The sequence below is a fragment of the Cornus florida genome, unplaced genomic scaffold, assembly GCF_030987335.1.
Source record: "Cornus florida cultivar Cherokee Brave unplaced genomic scaffold, ASM3098733v1 CherokeeBrave_3.0.0_Hap2_Chr05, whole genome shotgun sequence".
Lineage (NCBI taxonomy): Eukaryota > Viridiplantae > Streptophyta > Magnoliopsida > Cornales > Cornaceae > Cornus > Cornus florida.
In genome coordinates this window covers 7,776,304-7,789,158 of record NW_026775575.1, presented here as the reverse complement: position 1 = coordinate 7,789,158, position 12,855 = coordinate 7,776,304, and the positions used below count along the sequence as shown (strand labels likewise).

The 12,855-nt window shown below is 34.0% G+C and overlaps 2 protein-coding genes across 3 annotated transcripts; both read right to left on the bottom strand.

Moving 5' to 3' along the window:
- Positions 1–2,475: 2,475 nt before the first annotated feature.
- Positions 2,476–5,738, bottom strand: LOC132306100 (uncharacterized). Of its 2 annotated transcripts, none has more exons than XM_059803329.1 (9): positions 5,265–5,738; positions 4,978–5,164; positions 4,735–4,868; positions 4,531–4,643; positions 4,184–4,424; positions 3,661–3,717; positions 3,488–3,567; positions 3,325–3,374; positions 2,476–2,983 (listed from the first exon to the last, which is right to left on the bottom strand). In XM_059803329.1, exons 1-9 carry the CDS (start codon positions 5,658–5,660, stop codon positions 2,847–2,849), a joined length of 1,395 nt encoding a protein of 464 aa, XP_059659312.1. In that variant the 5' UTR covers positions 5,661–5,738; the 3' UTR covers positions 2,476–2,846. The 2 variants fall into 2 exon arrangements, with proteins under 2 accessions (XP_059659312.1, XP_059659311.1); XM_059803328.1 differs by having other exon boundaries at positions 3,661–3,816; positions 5,265–5,732.
- A 4,717-nt stretch (positions 5,739–10,455) lies between these two features.
- Positions 10,456–11,466, bottom strand: LOC132309024 (probable LRR receptor-like serine/threonine-protein kinase At4g37250). The gene is made up of 2 exons (XM_059807378.1): positions 10,864–11,466; positions 10,456–10,782 (listed from the first exon to the last, which is right to left on the bottom strand). The coding sequence occupies exons 1-2, from the start codon at positions 11,464–11,466 to the stop codon at positions 10,456–10,458; spliced, it is 930 nt and encodes a 309-aa protein (XP_059663361.1).
- Between the last annotated feature and the right edge of the window lie 1,389 nt (positions 11,467–12,855).

The window sequence follows — 12,855 nt, the reverse complement described above, 5'->3', positions numbered from 1 at the left end:
GTGTATCGATGTCTCTCGGGCCAGTTCACTAAGAACCGATTAATTTTTTTTTACTTAAAAACTCGTTTTGAATATGGAATCTCTCTATTATATATAATGAAGAACAACTGTAATCGCGTACACATTTAAAATAACAATAATATAAACACTGACATGTCTAAAATATAGAGTATATCAGGATGTATTTATAGCAATGCGGATTCCATAAAAAAAAAATAGGGTAAAGTGCAATAAACCCCCCTCAACTATACCCCATAAGCAAAAAAAAACCCCTAAAATTCTAAAGTAGCATAAAACCCCCTTAAACTATGTTGTCTGTTGCACTTTACCCAATTCGGCAACCGGCCAATGGACTTCTAACATATGCTTTGCACGTGATAGCCCATATTTTTCTAAATGACCATAGAGCCCTTATGGAATGTAAAAGACCATAATAACCTTTAAAGACATTTGAACACAACTAGTATGCAACACGCCCTAACATTTTGTCCTTCTTCCTCGTCGATCTGTGGAGTATATCTCTATCTGCCAATATATATACATATATATATATATATATATGTATATGTATATATATTGTATGTTTTACAGAGAATGAGTTCATCTATAGCTGCCTATATATGTATACATCATTTAATTTTGTTTAATGGAACCTCTTTCTTTCTCTCTCTCTCTCTCTCTATATAGGTCGTGTACACATACCAGTCCATATTCATGGCAAGTTTTCATCCAGAAGATAGAGAAATTTGATTTTAACAATAGCATAACTGATTCTTAACCCCAATCACAAGCAAACCCAATCGTAAATTTTAACTCCAATCGCAAAATTCTTAACCATCACCAAACCCAATCGCAAAGAACTGATTTGCAAAACCCAATCAAAAGTAAATCCAATCGGAAAACCGCCATGAATATTTTATCACCGATCACCAAACCCAATCGCAAAATTCTAAGCCCATTGCCAAACTCTTTGCAAAACCGAATCGAAAGCAAAGACAATCACAAGCAACTCAATCAGAAAACCTGTTTTATCACCGATCATCAAGCAAACCCATCGCATAATTCTCCACCCATCAACAAACCAATATAACAGAAATTTAATTGACACCACCGCCGCTACAATAGCCACGTCGGTGGGTCTCTTCGTCGAAATAACATTCTGAAGCACAATCTTCACCAACATTCTCTTCTCCTGCAAGTTTCAGGTTAGCCCTCACCAAACAATTTCAGAGAGAGAGAGAGACGTATAGTAAGAGTGGGTCTCTAAAAAAAAATAATAATACAGTTGCCCAATCTTGAAGCTCAATCTCAATCCACAATAAAATACCATCACTATTGCTGAATCTGATGCAGTCATCTGTCATTGTTATGCAAACTCTGAAAATTCTTCAATTGTCGAATAATTATACAAGCTAACGAGTGATATATCTATATATATATATATATATATATATATATATAGCCAGTGAGGGAGAAAGAGGAGTTCATTTGGGGCAAGGTATTTTTTTAGAGTTCATTTGGGGCAAGGTATTTTTTTCATGGGTCACTTCTTGTAAAGAAGATGAACAATATTACAATATATATATATATGTATGTATGTATGTATGGGTATGGTGAGGGGAGAGATAAGATTGGGTATCAGTTATGTTGATAAGGTTGGCTAGGTGTTGACATTTTAGTGGATGTTGTGATAAAGGGGTCCCACATAATTTCACCAATTTAAAACTTACATCTCAGCCTAAAAAACCACACTTTCACTTAAAGGGCAAAATGGACTTTACGAATTTTCGGTGAAGGAAGGAAAACGGAATAACACTCTTTGTCCCAAGACTAACAAAAACCATAGTTGAAGAGGGTTATTTGTAGTATAGGGGGGTTAGTTGCATTTGGAGTATAGTTGAAGGGGTTTAATGCACTTTACACTAAAAAATATAACCCCAATAAATGAAATAGTGTGACCCTAACATGACTAACTTGACCAAATTTTCAAACAAAGAGATTATCAACTCTCAATCATTTCTTATCTCAAGTCAAACTTTTACCATCTGCAAAGAAATATCCAATATTTGGTCCATTATTTTAGTACTTAATTTCCTTCTCAAATTTGATGAGACGGTTTTGACCATGAATAATAATGCATATAATTGAGCAGTAGTGAGGGGCAATCATGATGGGTTCCAAAGACTAGGGGCCAACTTCGTGAGGGAAAAGTAAGAAGCCTTCCCGCTCAACTTGCCACTTTCCACATAATTGTGAAGTGGTTTTTTAAAGCTTATAATGTTTTTTTTATTTTTATTTTTCTTCGTGAACGGTGTGTTTTTTATTTATATATAAAGAAAAAGTAATACAATTACAAATAGGAGATGAACTCCCCAGCAGGAAAAAAAAAAAAAAAAAAAAAAAAAAAAAAAAAGAAGAAGTAGTAAATGGACTCCATTTACATAGCAGTAAACCTAAACGGACTAAAACAGCTCATGAAGACCTTTAAACAGACCATGCTGCACTAGAAAATTCTTGTCAAAATACATAAAAACTGATGTCATGACCTTCCATTCTAGCTGAACTCAAACCAGATATGCAGCCAAACTTCTATCAGCAACAAATCCACCAGCAAAGCTTCATTACACCACATCAAAAAGAGCAAGGAAATCAGCAAGACCAATATAAAAGAAGTTTAAAACTTCCCAAACAGTATCATTTGCAGCAGCAGCAGCAGAGGAGACTTTTGTATCACAATGAATTTGAGGTGACAGTTAATTGGATACATATATAGGCTACATGGTTTAATTTTGTTCTACACCAACATTATTTCCCTATTATTACTAAAATGCTCAACAATTGATGTTCTATTTCTTGATTGCATGAAGATCAGCAAAGTACTTTGTGATCCATCCTTCAATGATCTTGATTTCCATCTGTCGTTGCTTGACCAACCAATTTGGATCGGTTTCCTTTGCTCCATGTATGTCTAAACAATGAGATCCTGCAAATTAAGCATATAGTGTAAATCTCTTGAAATATTAATACTATTTTAAACCTAGATGGGTAAGTATTCATGCATATATATATATATATATATATATATATATATGCTTAATTGCACTATGTTTCTGATATATAAACATTATTATAAGATATATTTTTATATAATAATTTAAGCCTCTCCTAATTTTTTTTTTCTTTCAGAAACTATGTCTCTCCTATTATACATAAATATATGCATAGATGAATATCATCTCGATCTTCTCTCTGTGTATTAATTATACATGCAAGCTGAGCCAGCCCTATAAATTGTTTGGTCTGATTGATAATGTCCATAAATACCTTTTGCTGTATAGATGGCAAGGAGAGAGTCAGATATGTCCTCCAATACCCTGTGATGGATCAGAGGAGAGAAAATAAGCATATTAGGTCAATTAAACTAATTGATTGATTTTATTTTTTAATTAACAAAAAAATGAAAAATAAAAATGTCTTTTTCAAATACCCGGCACTACTATACGGATCTCTCAGTCCATTGGAAAAAATGATGTTGCTGGCAAACCTTTGGAGAACCAATTTTATATCCTACAATGAGCCATGAAAATGAATATCATAACTTCTAATACTTATTTAATAAGTCTATAAATAATTAAGAAAAAATCAAACAAAAGTACATACATGGCCTCCATAATAGGTTGTGACCCAATGAGGTCTTGGTGGGACGCCATACGAATCCTTGCACATGTTGACGAAGTCATTTAAATTGAAAGGTGAAGGTTGGAACATAGTATCATTGCTACCACGACCAATGGGCATCACCATTTCACTACATGTCTAAATGCACCAACCAATAATTTAAAAAGCATCACCATTTCATTAGATGTTTAAATACGCTAAACAATAATTCAATAAAAGATAATTATAATTAGTTGTTTTGAATCTGTTTGGTTCAATTTCTTTATTTCGATTCCTGAGAACAGAACAGAAAATTTTAATACCGAAAAAAAAAAAAAATTTAAAAATAAAAAATAAACTTAGTTAAAATAATTAAGGTTTTCAGATAACAATTTTTAATTATCCTTTTTTCTTTTTTCTTTGGCTCTCTCTCTCTCTTATTTTTATTTTTTATTTTTGAATTCTTGAAAATTGCTTTTTAAAAACTAAACCAAATATGGAATTCCATAGTCCGGATGCAACTTACTTGCCATCTCCACCCCACACTTGTTTGACTAGGGGTTACAGTGGTATTATAGCATGATCGATTCCCTCTATAAGCAACGACACCGGCAAAAATCCGGCCAAGAATATCAGTTTCCTCAGATGCTCCATCAATGCCACCGCAGACAACGGTAACCGGATATGTTGGTGGATGATTATATTGAGCTGCAACAGCATAAATGGTTTCTAAGTAGTCTTTGAGCTCAAGCGATCTCTTTAACTGCCTGAACCAATATGAAAGTCATTCATTTCTTTGACAAGAAAATTATACAAGTAAATTAGTGGAAAAAAGAGTTAGTGAAAGACTATATATATGGGGTATATATTTACGAGCAAGTCTTGAATCTCTGGCTAAGAACTGAAAGACCATTTTCCCGAGAGGCGACTTTATCGATTTCAGACCATGATTTTAGTATAGTTTGATAGCAACTCTTACTGACTTCCTGCAGCACTTCATCGTACCAATATCACTTGAATGGCTCATGGTTGAAATTAAGAAAATAAACAATTGTGAAATTTAATTTTAATTAATACCTTGAAATCCTTCGTGACAATTGCATAATATCCGTTTTGAGGAGTGATATCATCGAAGTAAAGGATGGGTGCTGATGAAGCTAGAGCTCCGAGGGCGATGTGGGGATACTTCAGCCGAAACCACGATGCAATCACTGAAAATTTTGAATTGGAAAATAGTATATAGTATGGGAATAAAGAGAAAAAAATGATGTGTGTATATATACATATATATACGTGGTCAATATTATCATAGATGCTTACTTCCTCCATAAGATCCTCCAAGGACAATAACAGGAGACTCCTGAGCAAAGAATTTGTTCTTGAGATATATGATTATCTCTGCATAATCTGTTATTGCTTGGACTGAGTTGAAATAACCGCGAGTAGTATCATTTTTCATCGCTTCTTCCATTGATCCGAATGGAATTGATATTCCATAATAACGATGCTGATCATGACCAATATTGTCAGAGTTTAATATATATATAGATATATATTCACACTCAAAATAGTTTTAAGATAAAGAGGTGATGGATTTAGTAGTGTACCTCTATATAGATTAAGAGAGCTTTAAAATGAGGGGCATGATCAGTTAGAAAGCCAACTAAAGGTATGTCACCATCCAATGGAGCCTCGGCACCAAAATAAACGAAGATTGGCGCGCGCTCCTTGGCGCCACCCCAATACTGAGAATTGATTACATATTTTTGTTTGAAAGTGGCATAGCTTTCGGGTCTGTAATTGAAGTGATCCAGTGTTTGGTCGTAAAAAAAGGTTTCGAAGTCTTCTGAGATTGGTGGTGGTTGTGTATCAGGTTCTTGTAGGATTACACTGAGCCTTGGTATCTTATATGGTGAAGTTGAAGATACGACGGTGGTGGATGAGGAGATTAAAAAGGAAAGTAACAAAGAAATCAATTGAAACAGAAGTGAAAGCAAGGTCATTGTTATGTGTTGAGGGCTAGCTAGCTAGGAATGTTTCATAAAGTTTCTCTCTACTTTGTACATTTATATCCTATTCCTACCCACTCGACTGATTTGGTTTTCCTAGTCAAATAATGTCTCAAAAAAAATAATAATAATAAATAAAATAAAATAAAAAAATAAACACAAACTAGTAATATTGGTCTGACTAACAACCTAAACAACATTATGTGGTCTTAGTCTTCATTTGAATACTTTATTCATACAACTAATTTATTCTTTGGCTTTATAGACGTTTGTTCTCAATGTCCTTATTTGGCACCATCAATAGGCTGAAATATTGCAATTTTTTACAATATTTTGGAATTGGATTTTATTGCCTGCGATCACGGAATTCAATTGATTTTCATAATCTTCCCTATGTATAAACTTTACTTTGTAAATTACCAATGCTGTATATACAAAAAAATGAAGTACATCAAAAAAAAAACTTAGTTGCGCTTACCGATTTTATTGTTTATTGTCACAAATACACGCTTACACGTATAATTCAGATGTGCCTGTTACACGTTATAACGACCGCAACTAAATTTTTCTTCAAATACACCATTAATTTTCAACTCTCTTCATTATTTTTTAATTTACTTATCAGAATTATTTTAACCAAAATAAATAAAACTTTATTTATCAGTCCTTATAAAGAGGACGGCCATTTGGAAACCATTAATCAGATATGAGATATGATTAATTAGATACTCTGACCATTCTAATCCTAATCAAGTGGGATAAAATATTAATGTTCTTCCCTCTACACTTTGCTCACTTAATCTTTTTTTCTCCCTAAATATCTAGCTCAATTATTTCAACATGCATGATAGGCCAACATTATATATATATATATATATATATATATATATATATATAATATTTAGGTCATCCACATCATACTAACCGCTGATGTGAACCAATAATAAATGAACATGTATGATGGACTAGATACCCGAACACTTACCAAATGAGATATGGTGATTTGATTACCATCTAAATTTGATAATTAAAATACGATCGGTTCACATCAGCGATTAATATTGTGTGCATTCTCACTAATGAAAATCAGATAGTTGAGCACATAATTATTTTATTATTAAAATATTTATTTTATTTATTATTATTATAATTATTTTTGATGAAATTGTAAATCCAAATGAGTGGCAAATTTATTTTCTGTCAGGACACTTGATTTCCATGACATCATTATGTTCCACTAAGCGTGAGAAAATATAAGTAGGGAAGTACTACCAAAATGGGCGATTTTTCTATGCCAATCTCTCTCTTCCACAAAGAAATATCTTTGTTAGTGTTTCATTGGTTTCCCGTGGAACATTGGTCACCATAGAAATGCCTTTTGATAGTATCATTTATGTTTCTCGTGGAACATTGGTCAGCACGAGTCACTCCTTCGTAATTTTGATTTATAAAGTTCATAGAGTTGTATGAGTTATATATGACCAAATGCTAATTAATTATTAAAATTTGATTGCCCTTTTCTTTTTTGTTTTATTTCCAATATCATTTTCATGTTCAATAATGATTCTCTAGAGGAAAAAGAAAAGCTGTGATACACGTTCCTGGTCCAACTTTATCACGCGCAAAGACTGACTAAAAAGAGAATCTCTCTTTTATACTTTTATATATAAACACACGTGTGTGTTATCCACACTGCAAGTGGATTAAAGTGATCTATCATTCTATCCAACTGAAAGAGAATACCAAGTTGATCGAGGCAGTTTGATTAACAACAGATTTGCAAAAGGGTTTATAATTTTAGATTACAAGTGAAGCAATATCGTAAAATTTAAGCTGGAATTAATAATCAAGTTGTCTTTTGTTTGCAACAAAACCTGGACTCTATTGGATTATCACACGTGTCAAGGGCTAAATCAGAAGCAAGAACAATAACATTAGAATACAATACAGGGAGAGTAAAAGAGTAGATACAAGTGGTCATGTTTGCCCATTGGGTAGTAACCGTAGTATTTCATTGATGAGAAAATGGAGTCATGGAACACATGTCAAGTACATATTTGGTTATTTAAACTAAGTGAAACTGCCTATAAAAGCCTCAACTTCTCTTAAATGTCTAAGGACTTGTTTGGTATGCATTTTGTTTTTTACGTTTTATTTTAATTCAAAATAAAATAAGTGTTTCGTTATAAAGTATTTTGAAATATAATTGAAAATATGTTTGGTAACATCTATTTGTTGCAAAAATATGAAAATATGTTTAGTAAAAAGTGTTGCAAGTTTAAAAAATATAATGGCTAGTTTAAAATTTTCATTTAAGAGTTCTTAAAAAAATAAAAAACTTAATAATTCTGTGTACCAAACGGCACAGTGCGGAAACACATCAAAATATTAATTTCATATTTTGATTTTTGACCACTATTTACAAAACGTTTCAGCAATGTGCAAAACAAAACAATTTTACGAAATATGTATTTTACATTGTTCATTGTTACAGTAACCGACAAAAACAAAATACTAAAAACAAATTGTGTCCTAAAGAGGCCTTAAGTAAGTTGATTAATAAAATGTAGGATTTTAGTGATCAATTCTAAACAAAATTACTTTAGAGTGATCAAAAAATAAAAAAAAATGAATAGTCATCATATTTAAAATATGAATAGTCATCATATTTAAAACTTAATTGCAGAGAAATGACTATTCTGATTTATTCTCTAAAATACCTTGTATAATGACTTGCGTATTTTGTAATTGAACAAATCTAGCCTTGGTTGGATGTAATGCGATACCCATTAAAATTATTTCAATCAAATGATTAAATATCGATTTTGCAGTCTCATTTATACTTTCATTTCTCTGCAAATTTAATTGTTATAATTGTCAAGTACATTTAATCAAAATTGTTGTGTAATTGTTTGCATCCTAAATTTAATTTTTAATTCAATTGCATGTCATTAGTTGATTGGAAGAAAGAATGTGTATTTTTAGTGATAAAAATTGAATATTGTTATCCTTAAAGACTTTTATTTAAAAGTGAAATTGTTGGCAACTCTTATAAGTATTTGCACCTCAACATTAATTATCAATTGGCGACATGGCGATAGCTGATTGATGTTGTTTTGGTTAGAAACAAAGTAATATAGCCAACAAAATGGTAAAGCAGACTTTGATCATGATGCTGCGTCATTAGAAGTCCTCACTTTGTGGATAAGAACGCGTTTTTTTTAAGAAGGGAGAAGTTTCAAATAAGAATGTTTGAATTCAAATAAGGGATTTAAATTCAAACATTGTAAGAAAGAAGTATAATTGTTTTCGATCACTGAAAATAGTCTTTATAAATAGTCCTGAAGGATTCAAGCAAGAGGTCCATTTTAAACAATTATTTTCTAAAATACAAATACATAGTTTGGAGGATATTTTGGATAATAACAATAAGTCTAAATACATTTGTAATTATTTTTTTTAATTCAATCAAAATAAAAATAAAAAATCAACTTTTAAAGTAGATCAATTTGTGATTTAAAACTCCTAATTCTCTATATATATAATTTGAAAAAGGGTAAAGTACACTAACACCCCCTGAGGTTTGATAAAAGGACACTCAGATGAAAATTAGGCTATTTTGGGACAAAGACACCCCCTTATCAAATTTACAATCCAAACAGAGCTTAAAATTCCGTGAAAAGTCAATTTTACCCTTCACTATTTAATTAATTATAATTATAAAATATCAAAATAATTAAATGACTAAATTACCCTTGCCCCCTCTCTCTAAAATACAGCGTTTCTTTCTCTCTAAAATACATTGTCTTTCTCTCTCTATACACAGCCACAAAGAATAGGCACACTCTCTCTCTATACACAGCCGCAAAGAAAAAAATAGACCAAGAAAGAACAACACAACAAATTTCTTCAGTGTATATATATGAAACGAGTGGTATATATATATATAAACACAGAAAAAGAAAATTGGGTATGGCTTTTGGGTGTTAATTTTCAGGTGGGATGGTGTTGAAACGAGTGGTGGTCGGTGGTGGTGGTCCGGTGATGATGCTGGTATATAGGGGTGTGGGAGCGAAGCCAATTGTGTGGCGGTAGTGGTGGTGGTGGGTGTTGTGGCGGCGGCGGCTGCAGTGGGTATTGAAGGAAGAAGAGGATTGTAAGCGCGTGAAGTCCACGCGATTTGCAGATCTGAAAACCACCGTCAGCGCCTTTGTTGCAACCACCGTCGCCGCCTCTGTTACAACCACCGTCGACACCTCTGCCACCGACGACATCATCATCATCTAATTCACCAGTGTTATTCTCCTTGACGACAGCTCATTGCCGCCCGTCGCCGCCTTGTATGTGTGGATATATATATGTTTGTATCTGTATACACACACACACATATATGTGTGTGGATATATATGTGTATATGTGTGGATATATATATGTGTGTATGTGTCTATATGTGTGTCTATATATATGTGTGTGTGTGTCTATATGTGTGTATATATATGTGTGTGTGTTGGTGTTGCAGGAGGAGAGAACCGAGAGAGAAGAGAAAAGGAAAGAAATAGATTAGTAAGGTTAGAAAGGTCATTTTAACATTTTAATTAGTCAATTTAAAAGTTAAAGGGCAAAAATGTCAATTCATTACCATTGGGGTGTCTTTGGTAAGTGTATCAAACTTGAGGGGGTATCTTTGTCCCAAAATAGGCTAAGTTTCATTTGTCTGTTCTTTTAGCAAACCTCAAAAGGTGTTAATGTACTTTACCCTTTGAAAAATGATATTTGGGCGACAGATTTCTTAGGCAGAAACAGGTGGCCGTCCACGTGGCAGTACAGTTGTACGTCCCTCGATTTCTCTCTCCTCTCTCTCTCTCTCTCTTTCTCTTTCTAACAAAAGCATTTTTTCCGTATCAGTTGGGTCTGTGAGATCAGTGGGACAAGGTTGTTGCACAGAGGCTGGCGAGGACGAAGACGGAATGGACCAGTGACCAAAGATGGTGCAGAGAGCACGGAACGTCAGTGCAGTGGCGGTGACGGGATCGGATGTGGAGAACTCGGCCGGTGAAGTCGCTGAGGATGATCTGACAGGCGGTGGTGATGGGCTGGCTGTGATGGAACGATGTCTCTTCACCGTTTGTGATTCTCAGACACGACCAGGTCATGAGAGCTTTGGAATCCTTCGCCATTGAAGGGTCTTCTTTGATACCCTTTTCTCATAAAGGAATATCATAGCGAGAATGCCAATTCCTGCAAAATCCCCAACTGCAATCCCTGCAATTGTCCCTGGATTTAGCCCCCTCTGTTGTTGATTAGGAGAATTCGGAGACCCATTTGGTGAATTTGTTACTGGAGTGGAGTCAATTGTTCTGGGTATGACCGCAATTACCGGAGAAGTGTTGTTTGTTATGACATTAGACAGAGTTGAGAGCGTTGAAGGGATTATACAAAGCTTCTTGAGTGGTTTGCCGCAGAAATCTGTGTTTCCGGTGAAGAACTCTGTTTTCTGATTATCTAAGGCCATGAATTGTGGGATTTCGCCGGTGAGATTGTTGAAGGAGAGATCAATTGTAGCGTTCGCCGGGATATTCTTCACGGATTGCGGTGAAAGTGACCCAAAAAGCATATTGTAAGATAGATTCAAATATCTCAAACTCTGCCTACCGAAATCAACAGCCAATGACTCATTAAACATATTGGAAGGCAGATCTAACACTTCATCGAAATCAAACCCACCCGGAATGTAACTGGAAAAATAGTTACTTCTCAAAGAAACAACAGTGAGATTCTTCAAAGAGGTCAGATTTTCCATGAACTGCTGAATGATGTGTTCTGTTTATGTGTGAGAGAGAGAAACAGATTGAGAGAAAGACTTATCTCTGATCTCTGGGCAATTGAATGAGAGAGAAAGTTGTGTTGAGACTTGAGAGAGAGAGAGAGAGAGAGAAGAGACACAGAGAGAGTGTTTGTCAGGGCGTGTATTATTTATTATTTATTATTTATTATTATTATTATTAAAGCTACTTACTTGGACTGCACGTTTATTCTGCCAAACCAATCGGTCAAAGTCATCGGTCCATCCCATTAATTTTGAAATCCAATAGGTTTATTTTCATAAAGTTTATCCACTCACTTGCTTGTCAAAATAAAGGAATATAGCTATTATCGGTAATTAAAGAAGATATCTTAGGGTACGTTTGGCAGCACAGTATTGGAAGCTTTGGAATTGGGATTGGAAGTCCCAATTCCAAATCCACTGTTTGGATAAAACGAACTGTTGGTCCCACTTTTGAATTAGAGTTTGCCCTTTAAATGTCAAAAAGACTGTCACATGTCAACTTCATTATGTTTCAACTAATTCTGGCATGCACAGTGCATTACATTGATCTACAAGGGAAGCTTGGTCATTCCACATTGTTGAGAAGACTATTCAAATGGCCTAAGTAAGGTACATTGTGTTGAAAGTTCATTCTGCAGGCTAATTAGGGTCACAAGCCCTTGTACAAAAGTTGATATTTTGCTGTAGAGTCTTTCAGGGGCAATTAAGTCTTTTCACACTTGTGTTATATCATAATACACTTGTTTGTGATAGTACATTGTATTGAATTACTCTTCTTCACAATTTGATCAAGTGTTCACAGTCACAGCTGTAGAAGGCAGTGTATATTGACAAGTATCTCTCCAGGGCCACCTTATTTCACAAATTGACAAGGTTCTACACTAATATGCTTTCATAATATTAACACATAGCCACCTTATTTCACAAATTGACATTCAAGAATGAATTTTCAAGAGATCAAGGTAAGAATGTTCAATAAAAGGCAAATTTTGAGGCATTAGAAATCCCTACCTTCATGTAGCAAACCAAACATGCCCTTTAAGCCTCCAATTTTTGAAATCCCCCAAATGGTAGGAAGAGTAGTCTCAAATGAGAGCTTTTGAAGAGTAGAGTAAGTTTGCTTTCTTGCTCTAAGTTTGAATCCCACCTTAACTAGCTCAAAGATTGAGTTAAAGTATGAAGATATATGTGTATTTGTAATTGTAAAGAAAGAAGGAGAAAGACTAGAGAGAGAAAGTGAAGGGCAAAAAATGAGAAGAAAGAGGGGGGTTTGGCAAGTCTTAAAAATGAACTCTTGGTTCTCCTTGTACCAAGTGTCACCCTTTGGTGGTTAGTAGCTTTTTGGCAAAGTTACTCATTTGC